Source organism: Coturnix japonica, chromosome 5 (assembly GCF_054131305.1).
Source record: "Coturnix japonica strain WE chromosome 5, WE-NBRP24, whole genome shotgun sequence".
NCBI classification, from domain to species: Eukaryota; Metazoa; Chordata; class Aves; order Galliformes; family Phasianidae; genus Coturnix; species Coturnix japonica.
This window is the reverse complement of record NC_140667.1, coordinates 7,731,131-7,754,152: the sequence shown is the minus strand read 5'-3', so window position 1 is coordinate 7,754,152 and position 23,022 is coordinate 7,731,131. Positions and strand designations below refer to the sequence as shown.

The window sequence follows — 23,022 nt, the reverse complement described above, 5'->3', positions numbered from 1 at the left end:
GAATGATGATGAGGAGGAGGTGGTATGCCATTACTTACTGGTATATCTAAATTTGCTCCAGCATCTATAAGCATTTGGACCATTGCTTCATCTCCAGCAGCACACGCATACATCAGTGGGGTCATACCCTTTAGGGGAGGAAAAAAAAGTTACCTTTCTATATCAACAGCAGATCTGTCATGGATACAGAGTTTGAATGATAGGTACAGAGTGTGAGTGTGGGTGTGGGTGTGTGTGCATAGGTATACATTGAAAATGTTTTGGTTTCAGTGTAGGGCTGGCTCAACATGGAAAGGCACTGTGGTCAAAAATCAGAGGTCAAGACTGCTACAGTTACTGAGCTTCATAGGCTGCAAAAAAGAAATAGCTTTTTTTTCTTCTTCTTCTTTTTTTGTACCATTTGAGGCCATAAATAAATGACAGTAGCAAGTCCTCAACGTTTCCAAAGCTGCCTACAAAGCAGGGTCCTTACACAGAAGAAAAGCAAAACTTCTCCCAGTTTGCTGGCTGGCTGCAGAGGAGTGTCATGATACTACAGTGCTTGTTCACAGGGCAAAATATCAGAACGGGGCAGTTCTGCTCTAGAAGAATGGAAGTTCTTAGGGCTACATGAGCAGAAACTACAAAAACTTAAGGAAAAAAAAATAATGAAGGAAGTAAATGGCAGACTTTCATAATATAAATCTGCCACTTTAACAAAGTCGATGTCAAGGGCACCTGTGAAATGATACGTCTGTGATCAGAAAACTGATGTGGGATATGCAAATATAAGGTGACTGCATAGTTAAATGTAGTCTTCGGCAGGAGCAGTTCTGCCCACGTTTGTATGCATTTTCATATACCTTTTAAATTGCAGGATGCTAGAAAATACCGTGGAAGATTTACTCATTTCACAACTGGCTCTGAAAACCTTTCTACTTGCATGTAAATCCTCCCTACTGGTAAATAACGTATTGTTTTTGAGACGTGACAGGTTTTTCTCATTGCTGTGACATCTATAATGAATGTTTATTTGGGAGAGGTGGATGTTGTTTTTTTATTATTATTATTATTTTTAATTAGAAGGTAAATCAGTGCATTGAATGATGTCCCAGAGAGCAGACTGCTGTTACTTGATGGAACTGACAGCACAAACGGAGGCAGCTAAAGACTTCCCAGAGTAACAAGTTCTTATGCTTAAACACAGCTGAGGAGGGAACAGGTGAAAATAAAGCATGATGAGCTTTCAGCAAAGCTAATGCTGACTGATATCAGTGCTAGTGGGATTCTCTGTGCTGTTTCATCTATCACACTGCATTGAGAACAGACAGTTCACTTCAAACAGGCAACCTACACGGAAAGGAACACATAATTTGATGCAAAAATTGTGCGTGCGTATGTTTATATGGCACACCTGATCATCCATGGTATTAACTCCATCGGCTCCCAGTGCATCTATTGCTTGATTGATCAGATCTGTCCTTCCGCAGTTCAACATTCGGAAACCCAGATCCTGCTGGAATCTTTCAGTAGCAGCCTTAGCATCCAGTCTCCGGAAGGAACTAAAGCAGCATTCAGGTCTGTGGAGGACAAAACAACTTATGGATTTTTTGTCTTTTTTTTTTTTTAAACATCACCTCCTCCTACAGAAATCAGGCTTATGAAATGTCATGGTTTTACCTACTGCACACCATGTAATCATTTCTGAAGCAATCTGGCTAAACTTCAGTCATACTGGAAATAGAAGCTTTAGTTCTTAGGGACAAACAATAAATTCTTTTACTATTACAGGAAAAAAAATGGTGCCAAGAAGAGGAATTTCATCAGTGCTTTCTGTGGGAGGGGCAGAAAGAAATCCTTATTCCCTGTCACTCAGCCTTTCACTTCAAGGGCATCTGTGGACCAGACTACTGCAGCAGTGTGGTGGGAGGGCTCACAGGGTGCAAACCTGCAGCAACTGAGTTATCATTCATTCTGCTGCATGATAGGACGTGGCTGTAACATGATAGTGCATCATACATAGACAAGAACATATTCCAAGGAGGAGAAAGAGATGTAGAGAAGGTTACACGTATACAAAACGCCAGCCAAGTAGTAGTACTATAATGAGAACATTAGGCTGTCTGACTGCTGGATGGTTATTCTGAAGGAAGATCCTTATTTTTCAGATTGTTCTCTGAAAACAAAAAAAAAACTCAACAAATTTCAAAAAAAGCCCCCCCAAAAATATCAAATCTCATCTCTTCTCCTGTTCCTCATGGAAATGAGGTAATGTTTCTGTGAGGCTCTGTTAACTCCTTATCCTCCAGGTAACTATCAGATAGTCTTCATCTCATTTGGAAGTAGTCCAGAAATGTAAATCCCTCTGCTTGTGCTGAGAGCTGTCAGTTCCAGAGCTGGAGGCCTATCTCCCTCACTGACCAAACATTCCCAAACTGGAGGTGAGCACTGATACGCTCAGCTCTTTGATGCTATTTCAGGGTGAGTGCCTTCCCTACTAGTTGTCTGGTTTCATCACAAGCTCCTTCTGCAACCTGTCAGTGAGTGAGATAGTAGTTCGCCAAGTTCCTTTGAAAAGTGAGACTCTTTCAAGGAGGCTGACCTGGAAACTCTGTATAGGCTGCCAGATAAGTAAAACAGAAGAAAGACTTGGGATGGATCGTACCCAAGTATTAATTCAACTGCACATTTTGTATGCTTCTGAACTACATTGGGGCTGCTGACAAATAGGGCCCAGCTGCAATGTAAAATATGCTGAGTTCACAAAACACTCCTGGGCCTGGTGAGCAGTCCCATTGCATGTGGGAAAACAGCATCACTGCAGCTGCATCAGGGTGCAATTTGAGGTGCAGTCAGCAGGGAAGCAGAGTGACAGTCTCAGAGTCACCCGCTCTTTGGAGATACATCCATAAATAAAATGCAGCTCCCAGGCAGTGAGAGCAGATATCTGATCAGAAGAGAAGATCTCCCAGTTATCCAGATCCTGGGTTAGGACACATGCAGTACAGTAAGGCTTACTGTTAGACATATTTGAATCCTAAACAGAGCCTAAGTAATAAATCATCTTGCTCTAGTAAGGAAATTGGCATAGTATAATGATGCTGCAATATTATTATATAGTAATGGTAACATATTCTATATAATCACTATTATTATCCTATGCAAATAAGTGAAACAAGACATTATAAACTTGAAAGCTGTTGAACCTTACAGAATAAATTACTTTTTTTTTAAGTACAGGTATCTGTTTTTACACACTGATTCTATTTTGCTAAGAGGCACAAGCCACCCTGCGCTGTTGGAGCAAAGGGAGAGGGATGGGGGCACCATGCACTGCTGAGCCCTGCAGAGCAAAGAGCAAAGCAAGGCATTGTAGAGAGCTGTCAGAGGGACAGAGCAAAGAGGTGGGCTGCAGTTCTTGGCTTGGAAGTGCTGGGAGCACATCTGGAGTCAGCAATCTGAAGTTACTATTTATGGGCTTTGCTCCTCAGGGACCTGCAAGCTCAGCCCATGCAAAACTTCCCAATAGAAAAATACTGTATACACGCCGGTCTGTAGTAATTGCTTGACAGCATGCACTTCTGTGGTAGAGGCAAAGCAGCTTTTTCTTTTAGAGTGTGATAAAAGCTACAGCATTCTCCATGAGCCAGGGAAAGAGCTCACACACGCACAACTGCTGTGCAGCAGCTGTACCCACAGCAGGTTTTCCATGCGTGACTTGTTACCCTGTCAGAGAGAGGCAAACTCGCACGCTTCCTAGGATAAAGCTTGCACCCGTGCAATGCCCAGATGGCAGCTCCTGTGTATGCTTGGCTTCCCCCTGCCTGTGGATGGAGAGCACAGGCTGTCTCTTAAGTGTTTTGTTTTTCCTCACACTGGAAACAAAAACAAGCACCCAAATCCCTGCCTTATTATTTAAGGTATGATCTATAAAGTAAGGGACCACCTGTGTTTTGTGTGCCAATGTGTACAAAAAAAACTACCACAGAGATAGAGAGGGGTGCCTTTGAGGTGCAGAATTTGGATTCAGTTTTGAAAGAAAAAGACAGAAGTGGCATTCATCATTACTTATGTGTCCAGCCCCCTCATTTAACCCATAGTCAATATGGCAGATAAAATTCACTCAAGAAAACCTGCAGTAGTGTTCAAGATATAACTCTGGTAGCAAAAGCAGTGCTAGTGACAGCAACTTTGAAAGACAACAAACAGTGAGTAAAATACCTATGATGTGCTAATGAACCAGGCTAATTATAAATCCTTGTTCGGTGTACATGTGAGAGGAGGATATTAATAGGTACTTAGGCTTTTCGCCAGGGCATCTGAGAAAGCAAAAGATTATCTTATAATTAAGACTGAGGCATAAATGAGTGAATATTTATATTGCAATCTTTCTGTCTCATTCTTCCTGCACAACTTCTGGCAAGACAAAATCCTTCTACCCCAACTGTGGTGTTAGGCCAAAGGTTCTTTATCTCCTCCTAAAACCTTGAGCACGTATTACATATACAGTATTCTCAGATCCCACTCCTATGAAACATGCGAAGTAGAGCACTCAGTCCACCTACTTGAGCTGCCTGGGCTCACAGTCCAGCCCAGGTAAAAGCAGCCTGGCTGTCTGCCTGATGTCATCACTGTCCACTGTTAAGCTGCGCCGGTGCTCAGCATAGGTGATAGCCACTCGCATCCACTCCATCAGCGGCGGCAGAAGCATGAAGGGACTGTGTAAACAAGGAGAAAACATGCCATGGTTAATGTGGGTCTGCTGTGTTCTACTGGGACTCAGCATCAGCACATTTCATCACTTCCTCTGCCTGCATGTGAGAGGCAATCAAATAAAGCCCACCCTGCAAAGGTAGCTCTGTCCTCCTGCTCAACAAGGCAGCAGATCAGCAGGTGAGAGACTGTGCACAATTGACCCTTTAAGACCACTGCAGAACTGCTGCAGCAGCTTTGCTTTTATGTCATTTTCCCCAGCAAAACTTGCAACACTTTGGACTCAGGGACAAATGAGTAGAATCCAAGAAATAACCAACATGGAGACAACTCAGAGGAAGAAAACATGTATAAGAAACAACAAATTGTAAGCACTTGCAGAAAAAAACCCAACAATTTACTTGGTCTTAATTTGTACAGCACCCACACAGTGAGGTTTTAGTCTATATCAGGAATTGCAAGGCAATAAAGCAACATAAATATAGCATTAACAACATTTTGGGATAGCATATGAACGGCCCCCCCCCCAACTCCCATGAATGAAAACAACACTAAAATTACCCAATAATGTATGGGTATCATAACACTCATACACAACATATCTCATCTCTCCTCCCACTACACAGTCAGAGTGATCTGTTATTTGCTTGATTTCCCCCCAGGGATACCTGCCACTGTGATGTGAGGCTCAGAAGTGCCAGCTGTAATTGGAAACACCTCTCCCATTTCTAGTAATGAGTTTACTCATGCTGAAAAAAAGCCCTTTTCATTTAAGCGTTCAAAAGAAAATAACTGAGGAGATAAGGTACAAGTTCCTTTATAAAGCTGGAAGTAAAAAGATGCATACCAGAAAATATAAAATGATATTAATGAAAGCAGCTGAACCCATGAAAGGCATTTTCAAAGCAGTGCACGTATATGTGTGCGCACATCTGCCATCACAGTGAGAGAGAGCAGCGCCGATCCCATTAGAAATCATTTTATCAATAATGAGATTTGTAAGCAGAACTGCCTTTGGATGGCTTTGAACATCCTTCAGGCTGGAATGATTCTACCCCATCTAATATGTCCTAGCTCTTTCAATTTTACCAGTTGCAAAGCGCACTCTAATAAGTTGCCATTTTCTACTCCCAAACAAGCCTGCTTATTTTCCCTCTGCTCCTTTCCTTCTCAGTGGCAAAGAAATATCTACAAAATCACATGTCTGTCTAAATATCTGATCAATCCAGGACCGCCAGAGCAAGAGTGTTCTCAACGTGACTTGCTGCTTTTACCAGCGTTCTTCTACATCAATCAACTATAATATTAGGGCTCCTACATCCTTCACTATGAAAACCTTGCAGTAGCTCACCAGCTGAGAGACCTTGAAGCTCAGCTTTAATTCCCCAGCCCATTTAAGCTTACTAACTCACTCCAGATCTGTGGGATGATCACTGCAGCCAATAACCAGCTCAGAGTTGACTGACTGCCCTGAGGGAAGAGCAGCAATCCAGACAACTCGTGTTTGGGAGATGTATTCAGCAGTTGGCTCCAGAGAACTTCTTTCTGGCCTACAACAGAGCCAGCATTTACACCTTTTAGCTTCAGGCATCGAAGGGAGGAGCCTAAATTCAGTATCTAAACTGGCTCTGTGTTTAGCAGAGCCTCTAGTCTCCTCCCAGAATGGCGAGCACAGAAAGACATGCTTAAAAGGACTAGAATGAAACACTCAAGTGCAATTAATTAATCACCCAACTTACAAGTAAACATATCTGGAACCTTTTGTGGCTGTGCACAATTTTGGCCACATCACAGCATCCCTGAAGCTTTCAAATTGGGATCATCACTGGACAGAGAACCATGCTGATCCAGCAGAGACCAGATTGCCTTCCAGGTAGTGAGCCAAATCTGGGTAGCTGTTATGCTGCTGCAATAAGCTGTGCTCAGCCAGCAGAAAATACCATTGAGTCTGCACCAGAAATAACACGTACTAGGAAGAATCCTCCATTTTTTAAACACTGGCATGTGCCAGGATCCTAAATGGATTGCAGGCACAAGCAGATCTTGAACAACAAAAGCCTGGCTGGGAAGGAAAGGGAAGGAAAAGTTGTTCGTTTTAAATAACAAGAGATTTTTCCAAAGGCTTTAAAACTCACCTTAGTATGCTACTTAGTTACCCTGCATCAAAGGAGAACAGACTTCACACTGCAGTAAGTGTCAGAAAGGATGACTTTCTCTTGCTGCTGTCCTAATCTGTCCCAGTCACACCACTCACTTCACTATGCAAGCAAATAAATAATTATTCTATCAGTAATGAGCTCAATCTCTATTTTGCTTACAGGCTCTATTTCCCCAGAAAATTTCAAGCTTGAGGATGGAATTTCTGTTCTTCCTTCTGTTCCTTTCTTCACAGTATGCTTGTGGGCATGCTAGCAGCAGCACTTCTTCACTCATTTTCTCCCTGACAATACATTACGCAAGCAGCATGATCTAAGCAGGGAGAGATGCAGTTCAGCTGAAGTAAATGCCAACGCTGGGTTGCACTGCACTAAGAAAATAAATGCAATTATTCTTTTTTTCCAGAAAATAAATGCAACTGTCATCCCTATGGCTCTTAACCTGGGCTTCTGTCTGCCTCTAGGGAAACACTGATCATTTCACAGTCTGAAAAACACTGGAGGAGGATGGAGGGGTGAAAACTCCACGGAAAATTAACTGGGAAGATGCCGCAAGCTAAAAAATGAATTTCTATCTATGTATTTCTGCCTGTGCCATGTTCTGGACAGTGCATTTTCCTCATAATTTTCTGACATTTGGAAGCATTTGGCAGCTCATTAAATTCTGCACATGAAGCGATCCAGCCCTGGGAAACTGTCGTATTCCCAGCAGCAGTTCACTGGGGGCACACACTGTGTTTTCTATGAAGAATGCCATCACTGCTTTGTTCAGTTTCTTGTCATCCTGCCTTATAAGAGAGCAATTTTACATGTAAACTGAGATAGTATACAGCAGTAAAAAGTGAAATGAACACTCCTCGCTTACTACATGCCTTGTAAAGAAACACAGTAACATCTGAGAACACCACGAGCACCAATATTTTATCCATCACTTGCTTAACATTTGCTCCACTTTGAACCGGTCAGCCCTGCCATTGCCAGAGGATCAGGTTGGAGATGTGCTCTGAGAAAGAATGGAATCTATTGTTGTTGTTTTCCCCTCATTTGATCAAAAATGCATTCTTCTATGAAGACATAATCAAGAAGGATGGTGGCAGCCACACTTGGCAGAGAACTTACAGCAAGTTCATTTGTTGAAAGGGTTTGTAGCTTTTCCCTGGAAATGTGCTGCACTTAACTGATTACAATTGCCTAGGACACGACTGGCATGTGGGGATCATGGGTGGCAATCTCTGAGGATATGCTGCGGGATCACAGACTTTCAGTGTTAGGTCATTCATCACAAAGAAACTAGTCTCCAAAGCCAGCTCTAGTCAAAATTTTTAAGAACCCTAAGGCCAAGGCATTTTTGGCAGAGGGAAATTAATTGTGTGCAGAGAAGGCGAGACCTCCACAGGAGTCAGAAGATGATGCCATTGGTATGCCATTCAACACTGAATGTTAAGAAAATGCTCGTGGAGCTTCAGTTTTGGAGGTGAGGAACACCTGGCTTTTCAAATGAAAAGAGTAAGTCTCCCTACAGGGAACTTGCACAGTGCCAAATTCCTCCCTCCTGCCTGGAGGGTCCAGTGACAAGATTGATGAATAAAGGGGGAGTGGAGAAGGAGGAGATGTTTTGCCTGCTGCCACTTCTTTTCCTTCTGTTTAGCTACAGCATACGATACTGAAAAAGCTCTCAGTATTACCTGTTTCCCACTTTCTCCCCCCATCTTTGTTGCTGTTGTTGTTGTTTTTAAAAGGAATGAGCTTAAAAGTCGCTTTGCAAATGTGCAGGAAGGTAAAGGAGCAGTGTGCCAAGCAGGAATATTGGTGACTGTCCTGTGGCCAAGCAAGCTCCTAATGAGGGGTCCTGGGAGACAGACGTACAGTGAGCAGAACTATGTAGGGGTAAAAAAAGTGGGAATAAGATCGATCTACAGGTATATGGTGATTTGTGTAGGAAGGCAGCCAAGTGATGCGCTGTTTGAACTTTACACCAAGACAGAAAAAACTCAAGTATGACAACAGAGTCAAAAAGAAAAAAGAATAATGTTTAACGAGCTGGAGAAGGAAAAGACTCTGAGGCAAGACAGAGTATCCCAAACCAAACCATTTAATGTCAAAGTAGAAAACAGAGGCAAACTTAAAGCTTGGATTCTCAAACATTAAACCATTCTGCAAGTTGCAGCAAAGAAAGTTCACTGGGTATGTAATTATATGTGAATAAAGTAACAAGAAAAACACAAAATCTTTACTCCAAAACACAACCAGCTTAAGCCTGGAGCCATTCCTTTCATATTCAAGATATTTTACTGAATTTGCAAAAACCTACCACATTTACAAAGAAAAGATAGGAATTGCCATCGCCGTTCTGATCCAAAGATCATCTCAACTAATGCCACGTCTTTCAAAGCAAAGAGTCCCAGCTCTTCACAGAAATGGAAAAAGAAATCTAATAGCAGCCAACTGGCCTAAAGGGAATGTTTTCTTCTGAATTCCCTTGAAACAATGATTGGCTCATGTCTTAGAAGATAAAGAGATTTTAGTGGATCATTATCAAGCTGCTAAGGTTTGGCTTGGTTCTGCCACAACAGTAACTTCCAGAGTTTAGTGAGTTATCCTTCAGTGGGACACTAACAGAATGAAAAACATCTGGATAATATTACATTTATTGGGATCCTTTCTGCACTGAGTCTGCCTCCACAATTTCCTCTGCTGATAGAGCATAAAACGATACAAGAATAGTTTTAATCTAGAAATGGCAGTTCTGATCTTTACTAGCAACCACAGAAATCATTTTTTTCTGCTCTTGTCTGCAAGCTTCACTGAGAAATGAGACAGGTTTTATTCTACATTAGCTACAAATCACAATAAAGAACTCATTAAAAAAGCTCACTAAAAAAAAGCATTAAGTACATGGGTACTCACTAAGAATCCTAAAAAGATACTTTAGTGTATGATTTCCTTATTGTTTCTTGTTTTAGCAACAGGGAAAAACAATTTTCAGACTGAAAACAAATGCTTCTGTTGTTCTAGAATGTGCCATGTGTACTCTAGAAACACATTTGTAACATCTGTATGCTGTGGCAAAAGGAACTCAGTTTATAGGCAGATGTAAAATAATTAAAACCAACTTAAACCATACGTAGGTGATGATAAGAGTCAGATAAATACACACGATAGCTTTAAGTATAACAACATTGCCATAATGATGTAGTTAAGGATGTGACTTACTTCCATCTGCCTCAAGAGCACACAGAGCCATTTGATCCCTATCACTGCAAGTAATCACCTCAACAGAGGAGACATCATGGAGTGGAATACCACTGGATTTGCTCTTCTGCTCCTCCCCACTCTTTGACATCCTAAAGTTCTCCAAATGTTAAGGCTTACTGCAAACAATCAGGCAGGTGAACTGAGGGGCAAATTCTTGCATAACTCTGGACCTAACTGCAGTCTTAAGCCCGAACCAATAGACAGCTCTATGCTTAAATCACTTGCATGAAGGTTAGATGCAACTTTGTTGACAGATTTGCTGAATCTCATGCTTCACACTGAAAACAGCACTTGCCAATGATGCATGTGTGAGCTTGTAATACCAGACAAGCAGAGGCCAATTCTGTACATCCCTGAGGGCCCTGGGTCTCAAATGCAGCATCTGTGTGGCTGTGAGCTTCCCCAGATCTTCACACAGCAGATCAGCAGCTCTGGTCAGGTCTGGACTTTATAATGAACTGCTCATTTGCATCACATCTGTTGAGCCTTTCCCATATAAAAAGGTAACCATTCTGGCTTCCAAGCCTCTCCCATTTTGCCAGGATAAGGCCTTTCACTGTAGCTGCTCTGAAGGAAGCTTACACCCCTCTGCTGCCCCTCAGGCCTGATGTGGCCAGCAGCAAGGACACCTCACTTCTGCATGCCTCTCACACATTACTCTCTGCTGCTTGTGGTGTTACAGTTCAAGTTTCTGAAGGCCCATACAGCTTGTCTTCAGTTACACAACTGGTCACAATCTGCACCAACCTTTCAGCTGTCAGTAAAATTTATTTGTGTGCAAAATATGAAGAATTCCCTTTGTGCCCTTGTACTTGTGTTTTTAAGCCATTAGCAGACTACCATAAAAAGAGAAAAGAGAGAGTCAATTATTGTGGATTTTCTGGGTAATTCAGTCAAAAGGACCACTGAGAATCTGCAGAACAACCAGAAGAGGCCGGTGTGGTTTGTTCCAACCTGAATCGGTTTGATATTTAGGGCCCCACAATCAGGAGCCACCCAAACAGACCGACTGAAAAGATGTTGCCATGTGCTACAAGCACAATTCCTGCTGCAAAAGAAAACACCGATCCAGTTTGGAGCAAAACATGAGTGCAAACTACAAGCATTAACTGAAAGAGCCTGTAACAACATGCTATGTGATAGGCAGAAACAAACACAGGCAGAAAGCCAGAATGGGTTGTCTATTATTCTTGGATTAACCTTGATCTTGTGACCAGAAAAACCAAGAGGTATTCTTACGGTTCATTCCAGGTGCAAGGCTAGCAAATGAAAGCAAACCACAGTGCACTACCTGCAAGAAGATTTACCTGGGTTCAGTGTGATTCTTCACTATCCAGTGTTACAACTCCTCCTCCATCTTTTTTTTTTTTTTTTTTTTTTTTTTTGCCCATTATGGTTAATTCCTGCAAACACTAGTCAGATGGAGATAACAGGCCTGTTAGTTACAACTTCAGTCATGCCAATGTGCATATGTTAAAAACATATGCTGATTTCTCAAGCCAAAACCAATCTGCCAGATTCAATCACAGAACTAATTTTCAGGGCCCAGTTGTAAAATCTTGAATGCAGAGCATTGCCATGCTTACAAAAATTGCCTGAAGCTCCTGAGTCGCAATTGTGGGAACAAAGAGCCAGTAAGAGAAATATTTTTGGTGCAGTTCTGGAATACTCAGAGCTGTTTAATTATAACTGTAAAAGTTTGCTCTGCTGAACAAAGACAATCCTGAACAAAGCACAGTTTTAACAATAAATAGGGAAACATTTCCATTTATTTTACAGCACAAACTAAAATCTGATTCATATTTCATAAGACAATTTTTCAAGCATAAGATATTGGTAGATAGAAGCTAAACATTTAAAGACTAAAAGATGATTCTTTCATATTTCAGAACAGCAAAAAGGTAGATGAAACTTTTATTTCCATTGCTTGACTGATGTTATACTTCTGTGCTATGTCATGCTACTGTGTGCATGGCCTCCTTGTAAAGTAATCTCACCTGACACCAATGTCAATGTATTCCTAATGAAAACGTAAATAATCTTTAGGCTTTTTACATTCGTGCAAGTTTAGCATGAAGGCATGAGAATCACCCCAGTACGTGCAGATGAACAGAACTGATTTTGGAGCTCTCTTAGGTAAACAAAAATCAGGCATTCATTCCAGTCAGTGATGTAATTATGTAACTCAGGTTCTGGCTGCTGTACTACAATCACAGAAGATTTCACTAAATAACCAAAATTTTAGAACCCATTTTCTTGAATAAAAGGCAATCAAGCCCACAGGGTGTAGCATTTGTGAATGAATAGGCAGTACTCATCTCTCTAAGCCAGTGCCAGGTAACACATGACACACGGCATTAATGAAAGAACATGACGAGGAGTTACATCACTGCTAGCTGAAATAGATGCAACTGCAGCATTTTTAAAATTATTTTGTGAGAGAACACTGAGCCTTACTAGCAAGCTGTTCAATGAACATACTCCTCTCAGACCTACAAAGATCTTTCATTTTGTTCCTCAAGCTCCTGCTGTACAGAAATAGAGTATATACACACTTAGTGAATGTCAGTTAGAATTCTGTGTTTCAGTACCTCAATATATACCTGCCTGCTCCAGTCAGTAAGTTCAAATGCAAAGGAAGAATAAAATGCACATGGAAGGTGACAAACCAAGATCTTTCTTCCCAGAGCTTTTACCTGAAAGAAAACCAAAGCAGCAAAAATTTCTGAGGAATAAAGCAGTTTTCACTTGCCTTTCTTCACCTTTGTTACCTCTGAGCCTTGAGTACATGCTGGAACTGTACATAGTGAGAATGGCAATGCATCACTACACCTGGGTAAATGCCTTTTCTGTAGGTAGTCAACTAAGTTAGTTTGGTCACCTACCCCTGAACAAAGATTAAGCAAAATAAGCAACTCAACATAGAGATTTTTGCAGACAAAAAGAGGATCCAAAGTGAGTTAATTGAACTATTGCAACATTTCTTGTATAAGGAAGAATAGGATACCCAGATGGAAAGTCATTTAAGGAACATATGTTTCTGTGGTGTTCCAATGCATCAAAATTCTTCAGAGAGAACCTTCCCAAAAAGTTTGGCAGCCACATCAGGGAACTCAGCACAGCTACCTGGCACAGTGCAGTGCTGCATAAAGGTAACTCTTAATCGCACTTTCTGGATACTGGAAGCAATATAATTGCAGCAAGATGCATTCTGAGCAGCTTACAATAGTCCTGTTATAATTTCATGCTGAACTACTTATACTCCTCTCAAATAGCTTATCAATCTTCTCCTAGTGTTATCTTGTGGATAACTCATACTTCTGTACTGAAAAATCTTAGCAGTTCTAAAGCACTTGTATCAGAAGATCCTACAACTCTTTGGAAGTATATCTTTGAAGGGAGTTGAAGTGGTTAAGAATGGCTAAGTGAATAGTAGCAGCTTTCCAGCAAGCTTAGGAATAAATACTTACAGCCTCTGTTTCTCTGCCCTGATCTCTAGCCTTTAAGATATACTTTCTAAACCATGCAAGAAAGATCTTTAGGTACAAAGTCTTCAGTTGAACTGAAGATCCCAGCAGTTTGACTTAATGTACCTCTTTCAGCAGCACTGCTTCAGATTTACACTGATAAGCACAGAGTGTAAAATATGGTTCATCATCTTTCCTCTCTGAGCAAACACATCAGACCAGCATGCATTGTATCAGCACGTGCTTGCTTAGCCCCAGAAGAATCCACAAACCAGAGCTGAATCTGCTTAGACATGTACCTCATTTGAATAGGATTTGTATCGCAGAGCAGGCATACTTTTAAAAACAGTCAGCTCAGCATTTACCATAAGAACACTTGATGAAAACTGCACAGTTTAGCATCCTAAGTGACAACCAGGTCATGGCTGTACATGCACTTGTAGGTAGGGGACCAGGAAATGCAAACTGCCAGAGTCTCCTTTAAAAGGAGACAAAGCAGAGACATACAATCTAGGATTACCCCAGGGAAAGCTTAGTTTCTAATCCCCACAAGGTCAAAGAGAAAGAATGATTGTTGCTATTACCATAAATTATACCCAGAAACGTTTACTCTTCAGAAGAGCTTAGCTCTCAGGTCTCTGTAACAAAGACGTCAGGAGCAATAAGAGAGAAAACCCCAACAATCTGCCAACCATGGCTGCTGCACTGCAAAAACCCCAAATTGTGTCTTTATTTAGCTGATGCTTTAATAAGGGCCATGCTAACTCCTTCCTCAGGAAACAGGCAAGTTCTGCACGTCTGTAATTTAGTCCAACAGGAAATAATATTAACTTCGATTGGAAACAGCAATTACTGAAAAAGAAGAAACTTGCTGGCTTTTTCCCATCATTCTTGGCAATATTTTCAGAACTTTTCATCCACAGTCACTACTTTTTGCTTATACTGCTTACAGGAGCACTGTGGTTATCTTTGAAGAACTATCTTTAGGAAAAAATGGAGACAGATTGATATTAAATGACAAATAGAGGCTCAGTCAGTCCTCTACAACTTTAACAGGTAGCTGCTGTCCCAAAGCTGAAAAAATGAAGCCAGGAGACCTTGCTTTATTCGCCTCTGTATTTGTAAAATACCTTTTTCCTAACACTCACTATAACAGTTCTGTTCTAACTCTTCCTGCATCACTGTTCCTTCCTTTTTTCTTTTTTATTTTTATGCTACTTGGCTGCTTAATCTTCTGATGGTGGAATAGCAAACAATAAACAATACATAACATAGAGGGTCTACAGGCACTGAGCATTTGTTTGTACTAGCCTGGAAAATACAAGCAACAAATTCAACAGGCTCTTATTTTCTCCTACCTTCTTTTTGATCTGAGCAGATGGAAACTTAAGTGCAGAAGCCAAGAACTTAACACTGAAATCTTCACAGCAGTTACGGTAATTACTGTAGCTGTAGTTACAGCAATTGCAGAGTGGTAGCATACACACACACAACGGCTGTCATCTCTTTGTTACTAAAGAAATGAGCCAACAATTGGCTGTGTAGTTCTCAAACATTTTTACAAGTAAGAGACGTGCCAGAAATGGCTTTGGGTCAAAGCCTGTAAGCTCTGACATCTACTGTAACAGTGTTTTTCAGAAGAAACTTTTGTAACAGCCAGGGCAAAGACTGTCAAAAGGTGGTACTGCTTCTCCAGGTAAGTGGTAAGGAATAGTTATTACCTGCTAAGAGAACAGACAGATCTCCAGAAGTATTTATGGACACTTATCAATGACTGGGAAATTACCAGGTGACAGACACAGAGCAACTTTAAGGGACAAAAACTGCCACTAGAACCACAGAACAGCTGAGGTTGCACGGCACCCCTGGAGATGGTTTTGTTCAAAGCAGGGTCAGCGAGAGCAGATTGCTCAGGACCATGACCATTGGGCTTCTGGTTACTTCCAAGGACAGAGCCTATACAACCAACAGTGACAACTTGCTACAGTGTTCTTATCATAGCACCCCAGGGCTCACTGCTGGGGCCACTTCTGTTTAACATCTTCATTGATGATCTTGATGAGAAGATTGAGTACACCCTCAGTAAGTTTGCAGACAACACCAAGTTGGGAGGGAGTGTTGATCTGCCAGAGGGAAGAAGGTCACTACAGAGGGATCTGGATAGACTGGATTGATGAACCAAGGCTAACAGCATGAGTTTCAATGAGGCCAAGTGTCAGGTCCTGCATTTTGGTCACAGCAGCCCCAGGCAACCAACCCAGGCATGGGGAAGAGTGGCTGGAAAGCTGCCTGATGGAAAGGGACCTCAGTGTGCTGACCGACAGCAGACTGAATATGAGCCAGCAGTGTGCCCAGGTGGCCAAGAAGGCCAGTGGCATCCTGACTTGTATCTGGAATGGTGTGGTGAGCAGGACTAGGGAAGTCATCCTGCCCCTGTACTCTACATTGGTGAGGCCTCACCTTGAGTACTGTGTTCAGTTTTGGGCACCTCGGTACAGAAATGACATGGAGGTGCTGGAGCAGGTCCAAAGAAGGGCAGTGAGGCTTATGTAGGACTTGGAAAATCAGCCCTATGAGGAGAGGCTGAGGGAGCTGGGGCTATTCAGTCTGGGGAAAAGGAGGCTGAGGGGAGACATTATTGCTCTTTTCCAGTATCTGAAAGGTGCTTACAGTGAGAGTGGGACAAACCTCTTCTCACTGGTGACAGGTGACAGGACAAGGGGAAATGGCCTCAAGTTGCACCAGTGTAAGTTTAGGCTGGACGTTAGGAAACACTTCTTTACAGAAAGGGTAGTTAAACACTGGAATAGGCTCCTCAGGCAGGTGGTCAAGTCACCACCCCTGGATGTGTTTAAAAGCCATCTGGATGTGGTGCTCAGAGATATGATTTAGCAGAGTGTTGTTAGAGTTAAGGTATTATGGTTAGGCTGCAGCTGGACTTGATGATCTTAGAGGCCTTTTCCAACCTGAGTGATTCTATGATTCTATTGTGTTAGGTACAGTTTTATCACATGAAGGTAGAATTTTCTGTATTCCAGTTTGTGTCTTTGTTCTTTCACTGTGCACCAATTAGAATGGTCTGGCTTCATCTTCGTTTCCCTCCCTGCAGAAAATATTTATAGAGCCTGATAAGATCTCCCTGAGCCTTCTCTAAGCCAGACAAAGAAACCCCAGCTCTCAGTCACACCTCAAATGACAGAAACTGCATTCCATTCATCATCTCTGTGGCTCTTAGCTGGATTCTCTCCAGTATATCCACCTCTCTTCTTTACAGGGGAGCCCAGAACTGTACCTGTACAGGGCAGAGTGGAGTGGAAGGATCTCTCTCTCCACCTGCTGTAAATCCTCTAATTTAGCCCAGGATGATATCAGCCACCTTTGCAGCAAGAGCACATTGCTGACTTATGTTTGACATGCTGTGTGATAGAACCTCCAGCTCCTTTTCTGCAAAGCTACTCCAGCTTATCAGTCTCCAGCATGTACTGGTGCCTGGGGTTATTCCTTCCCAGACACAAGACTGAGCATTTCCATTTGCTTATCCTAACTGAGATTCCTGTTTGACCAGTTCTTCAGCCTACTGACGTCCCTCTGAACAGCAGCACAGTCACCACATGTAACACCAGATGTATCAAAGATTCTCCCAGTTTCATATCACCTACTAACCTGCTAGGGATGCACACTATCTCATTATCCAGGTCATTAATTAAGTTGTTAAGCAATATTGATCCCACCATTGAACCCTGGGATATATCAGTAATGAGCTGGACTTCGTGATGCTCATCACAAATGTTTGAGCCCTCCATCAGGTCTGATCAGGACCTGACCTATTGGTGTCTGTTCAGTCAGCTGATGGTCTCCCATCCGATTCTCTAGATGATTTAAACTAAGCAGTGCACACAGGAGGAGAGCATGTGGGCACAGCTCAGTCCCTTCCAGCCTTCCCCTCTTTAAGTGCACAAAGATGCCCCTTCAAGGTCTGATGTGCACGCTCCACAATAGCCTGGCTATTATATATTATATATATATATTATTATATATTAGGAGTACCTAAGGTATGCTTAATGCCCAAGCTGTTCATGTTTTCAGGTTTATAGGCACTGCAGCCTCATCTCTTTGGTATGTTATTATGTCAGTGTAATTGTTTCTCACATATGTTTAATGTTTGATTTCTTTGCAGAGTAGCCTTAGATGTGCAAATCACCTTTGGGGTAACAAGGAGTACATGTGGAAACCTTTGCAGGGGCTTTCAGATGATAAAGAGGGGGGAGATGTTGGGTATTGGGTAGGTGGTGCCTGCGTGCATCAGGGGTGGAGTCAGGGAGGTCACGAGTATCTGACAAGAGAAGTCATATGTACCAGTATATAGGGTTTGTGGCACAGCATTAAACTTGTACTTGCAGTGTTACACACTGTGTGTGAGTCCTGTCTGTTCCCTGGGCATGGAGGCATGGTACTTTCACTTGGCAGCCTTGATTTGTCCCCGGATCGGGAGGCGACAAGCCCAGCAGCTCCCTTCCCACTCATCTAGCCTATACCTCATCAAATTTGTCTATAAGAGTGTTATGGGAGACAGTGTTGACAGCCTTGCTAAGTAAAACACACAGCACCCACTGTTCTCCTCTCATTCACTAAGTTATCACAAAAGGTTTCCCCTTTGCAATCCACAACTACTCCCACCCACTCTTTTGGCATCAGCATGTTTTGAAATAGTTTCCATGATTATTTCCTCCTACCCAGGGTCTAAAATAAGGCTAATCAGAGTCTTCTCACTGAAAATCACCTAAGAAAACACAGTATAACTCTCACTGGTATTCTACCAAGCCAAGCACTATGGTCTCACAGCAAAATGGAATGACATTAAGATCCCCCAATTTTACTTTCCTTTTGTTTACCCAGTATCTTGTGGATATGCAGCATATATTTTTCCTCTAGTGCTCTATCAAACTGGTTCATTATTTCAGATCAGCAAATTGATAAGACAGGGTTTGCATTTCAGCATAAGTTATATTGGTGGAATAACTCCAGGAAGAGCTCCCAGGGATGCTAGGTCTTCATGCAAGAAACTGCTGTTTGCTTACCAGTCTGTCATCGCTGATAGTTCCATAGCACTCACTAAGCACAGGTGCTCTGTTATAGCTTCGCTGTGCTCCAAGAGAAGGAAACCATCTGGTCTGAAAGGGACCTCTGGAAACTGGCTAGTCCAACCCTGGGTATTCACAGCTCTAACATTCATTCAGTTCATATACTAATATAATATTTTAATATCACTTGCAGCTGCACAAAACAGATCAGATATTTTTATTTACATTTTAATAGGCAAGTAGGCACCTTGTTAATTTACCAACAATTTTAAGATATGATCAGCAAATGCAGTTCACATGACTCTCATGGAGTCTGTCAGTAATCCCTACTGGAGTGCTCCTTACCTCCTGCAATCCCTATTGTGTCTGATGAACTGAATCCTCTTGGGATCAAAGGAAGAGATTTGAGAACTACAGCAAACAAGCTCAGAGATGAGGTGGATTATCTATGATAAGAAATATGAACGCTTGGCTGGCATGAAACCAGCACCAGCTGTTGCTGCGGTACTTACACATTCAGACTGTCCACACACTCAGGCCTCAGAGACACAGCAGCCCTTCCAGTCAGAGGACTAGGAAAGTCAGATTATCTGCTTACAGGTGTTTAAATATCAAGTCACATATTCACACCTTCTAATCTTCTAGGTCATCCGTGCCTCTGCACATTCACATCTGAGACTTCATATACTAATCCTTAACTACTGTTCACAGAATCCAATATGTATTCACTAGTGAGGTTTCAATAGGCTGACTTTTTGATGAGTGGCTTCAGATACAGTTATTAGAACCAAATATTTGTTTCACTGTGGAAGTTACTGTTCACCTGTAACACTTTCCCTGTGTGCCAAGGCTGGCATGGGGAGGCAGTCCCTTTACTCTCTATGAAGTCTGTTCTGTGCTGCTCGATTTGGTATTACAGTGATGTTCTTCTCCTTGCAATTCTGCAGAGAATTTAAATAACCTATGTTTGTACCACACCCCTATTTCAATTCAGAAGATCAGAAGATACAGGCTACTTTAGAAACACTCTAGTTAATGTTACAAATTGCTTACAGCCAGCAATATGGGAGAAAGGCTAGTCTATTCCAGGTGCAAAGTTAAAAAATAGAATGTTTGTTTATACAGACAACATAAAAGACAGAAGAAGAATCCAGTAGACTGTGTTGCCAGTTTCAGCAGTTACACTTGGATTAATTTGATCCTCGGGGCTTGCAATTAATTCCCCTCGCTACTGGCAAGGTCACTCCTCACTTTTCCATTTTATAATCTTTGAACATGAAGAAGTGAACTACAAAAAAAAAAACAAACAAAAACAAAACAAACAAAACCAAAACAAACAAACAAGAAAAACCCAAAACAAACAAACAAACAAAAAAAACCCATGCTGATCCAGGATTTCATCCTGAATCTCTCTTCAGTCTTTCAGATAGGATGTTAGGAGCTTATATGCAGATGTCCAATCTGCACGAGATCCAATGCTCCTAAGAAGTCAGTAGTTTGAGTGTTTTGTGTTGGGGTTTCTTTTTCTGGGTAGATGTTACTACTATAGAATGTGCTGAGACGTAACCATACAAAACAGGAAGGTGAAAATTACTCACCAGAAGCACAACAAAATGACTGATTCCTCCTGATAAAATATACACATTTTTAAATCTCAAAACTGTGGAAAATGCCAAGATATATTGTGCTGCTATTTAGTGTGGGCTAGAAACAGCACTACTGATGTACAATTAAGTTTAGCCAATAGATGCATGCCGACTGTAGGTTATTAGCCTCTGAAAGATGGCCATTCACTCTGTCTTCTTTGTGAATGAATATCCCACAATCACAACTGAATCCAACATTAGCTGGTCTATGTCTCATACAGGCAGAAAATAAATACTAGCAGCATCTTTCCTGTGTAACATCAGTTTCCTTCACCATTACTCATTTATAAACTCTTATTCTTCTACTAAACCTACAAAATTAATCCCCCCCCATCAATAGCAAGTTGGGGTTTTTTTGCTATAAGGAGGAAAAATGAAACAAAACCCATCACCTTTTTGGGCTGATGCTTTTTGGGGAAGGTGACCTCTGTGTTTCTGAACAATCACAGTGACAAAGTAAACCCCAGACAGTACTGCTGACAAGGCAGACCCACACAGTTCTGCATGGCTAACAGTTTGTAGCTACAACAGACCCTGAGATGAGGACCCAAAGGAGCACAGAGCTGCTGCCCCCACTCTTAACAGAGAATACTGGACCTGACAAGTAAATGAAGGATCATTTACCAGAAAGCTGGTTTTACAGAAGAATTGCAATAAGTCTTTCATGTGTTTAGTTATGCAGCTGCAGAAAGAGCAGGAAGATACTAAGATCTCTCAGACAAGAGAACCCAGAATTTATTTCACTGCAGGCTTTTTAAAAAACACATCTCACTGAACTAAGTATATCAAGTTCTCTTCCTGATTGATCGTGGCAACAATAGGATATGGCTGTAAAAGAAAAGAATTCAGACATAAATATATAAAATTTGAATTAGGAAAGGCTAGGCCACAGATAAATCTAAAAGACAGACAATGATGTAGCCATTCCACTTAATAAAATTCCACAAACCTGCACTTTAAAAGAGCAGAGGGGAAAAAAGCCTCATGACAGACCACTCAGAGTCTGGAAACATCCATCTGGAGAAAAGATTTGTTCTTAACTAGCTCTGAAAGCAGTGATACTTCCCAGTGATGTCGATGATGCATTTCAAGCAATCACAGGTCTCAGCAGCAGGCTCTGCAGGTTATTCCTGATTTTCCTTCTTTTTCTGCTATTGGATGCCCATGCAATAGCAAGCAAGACTTTCTGGATACAATTGGCATTAACAATTGAGTTGTTAGTATGCTCTTTAATGTGAATTGATAGTTACTATAAAAATCGATCCATGTGATCAAATCACTCCTGTCTCAAGTCACTGCAGAATTAATATTTAATGTTCCAGGCCTTTTCTGAGCAGAGGGGGAGAAAGCATCTAATTGTGAGGGAAAGAGCTAAGGGCTCCAATTATTCCTAATGATGAACCTAAAGATCATCAAGAAAAAAAACATACTAAGTAAGATCAAAGCAATGCTTTTCCAAATTAAGAATATTGTTTAAAAAAAAGAAGAAAATGATATGAGGAAGCCATCTTCATCAGGTAGTCACTGAGGATTTAGAAATAGCCACAGCACAGGGTTTCTTTATCAAACACTGCCAGACTCTTGATAAGAAGCTAAACAAGAAGACACTTGAAAGGAGTGCTCTAGAAAAGCACAGATACACGCTTAGACATTTTTTTTTCCCTCAGTAGAAGTCAATGGTGTGTCTCTGATGTATGTGAAGACAGCCTGAATTTTACAAAGTGAGAAAAATAAAACAGGATTGTAAGACCACCGCTCCACTCTATCTGGTTTGAGTATGAGTGCTTGAATCTGAAAGCAGAGCAGGCTGAGATACAAACTTGAACAGGATTTTGATGTTCTATCAGGAACTCTTAACGTAGACCTATCTCTGGTTTCCATACTAGCCAGAGTAAACTCGGACTTTATGCCACAAGACAAATATCAAATGTTTTCATTTAAATCAATAGGTCAAATACTGGAAGAATATAGCCTTTGAGCAAACAGTACTCAAAAATAGCATGAAAGAACTACAGTCATTCTCCTGGCAGCATCAGATCCCTTCCCAATAAATAATGTTTTAGAGCAGGCATTTCTGGAAATACTCCACAGAACACAAATAGATAGCTCAGCTGCTTCTTTCTACCCTGCTAACACAACACAGGAGATTAGACTCTAGCCCACTGCTCCTGTTTGACCCTTCCTAAAAGATATGGTATACATGCTGCCCATGACTGCAGTTGGCTTCCTGCAGTGTCCACAACTTTTCCATCTGGAACTCCATCAAACTGGCAAACCTTGAATTTTACTGTTGGTGGCTGATCAATTCTACTTTGGCTCTGGAATTTTGCTAGTGTTTTGCTGGATTTTCACTACCAGTCTGATGGGTACTGTTTGTGTGCTTCTGCTGATGTATATTGTTTTTTGTTCACTGACTTTTGGATTAAAATAACACACTAATAAACTCAGACATGTAAAACTTGGCATGCCAGCAATTCAGAGAGCTCACAAAGCTCTGATCATAGAATCATGGTGTGGATTGGGCTGGAAGGGACTTTTAAGATCACCTAGTTCCAACTGCCCCGCTATAGGCAGGGACATCTCTCTCTAGACCAGCTTAGTCACAGCCCCATCCGGCCTGCCTTGAATGCTTACAGGGAGGGGGATTCATAGCCTCACTGGGCAACCGTGCCTGTGTCTCACCACCCTCACAGTAAAGAATTTCTTCTTAACATCTAGTCTAAAA

The 23,022-nt window shown here is 41.6% G+C and overlaps 1 protein-coding gene across 1 annotated transcript in view; it reads right to left on the bottom strand.

Moving 5' to 3' along the window:
- ABTB2 (ankyrin repeat and BTB domain containing 2) overlaps positions 1-23,022 on the bottom strand; it is a 126,472-nt gene that overhangs the window by 14,331 nt on the left and 89,119 nt on the right. The window contains exons 4-6 of the mRNA XM_015863534.3: positions 4,545-4,697; positions 1,394-1,559; positions 39-128 (exon numbers count right to left, since the gene is read on the bottom strand). Of these exons, the coding sequence (XP_015719020.2) occupies positions 39-128; positions 1,394-1,559; positions 4,545-4,697 (409 nt within the window). The remainder of the gene's footprint in view (positions 1-38; positions 129-1,393; positions 1,560-4,544; positions 4,698-23,022) is intronic.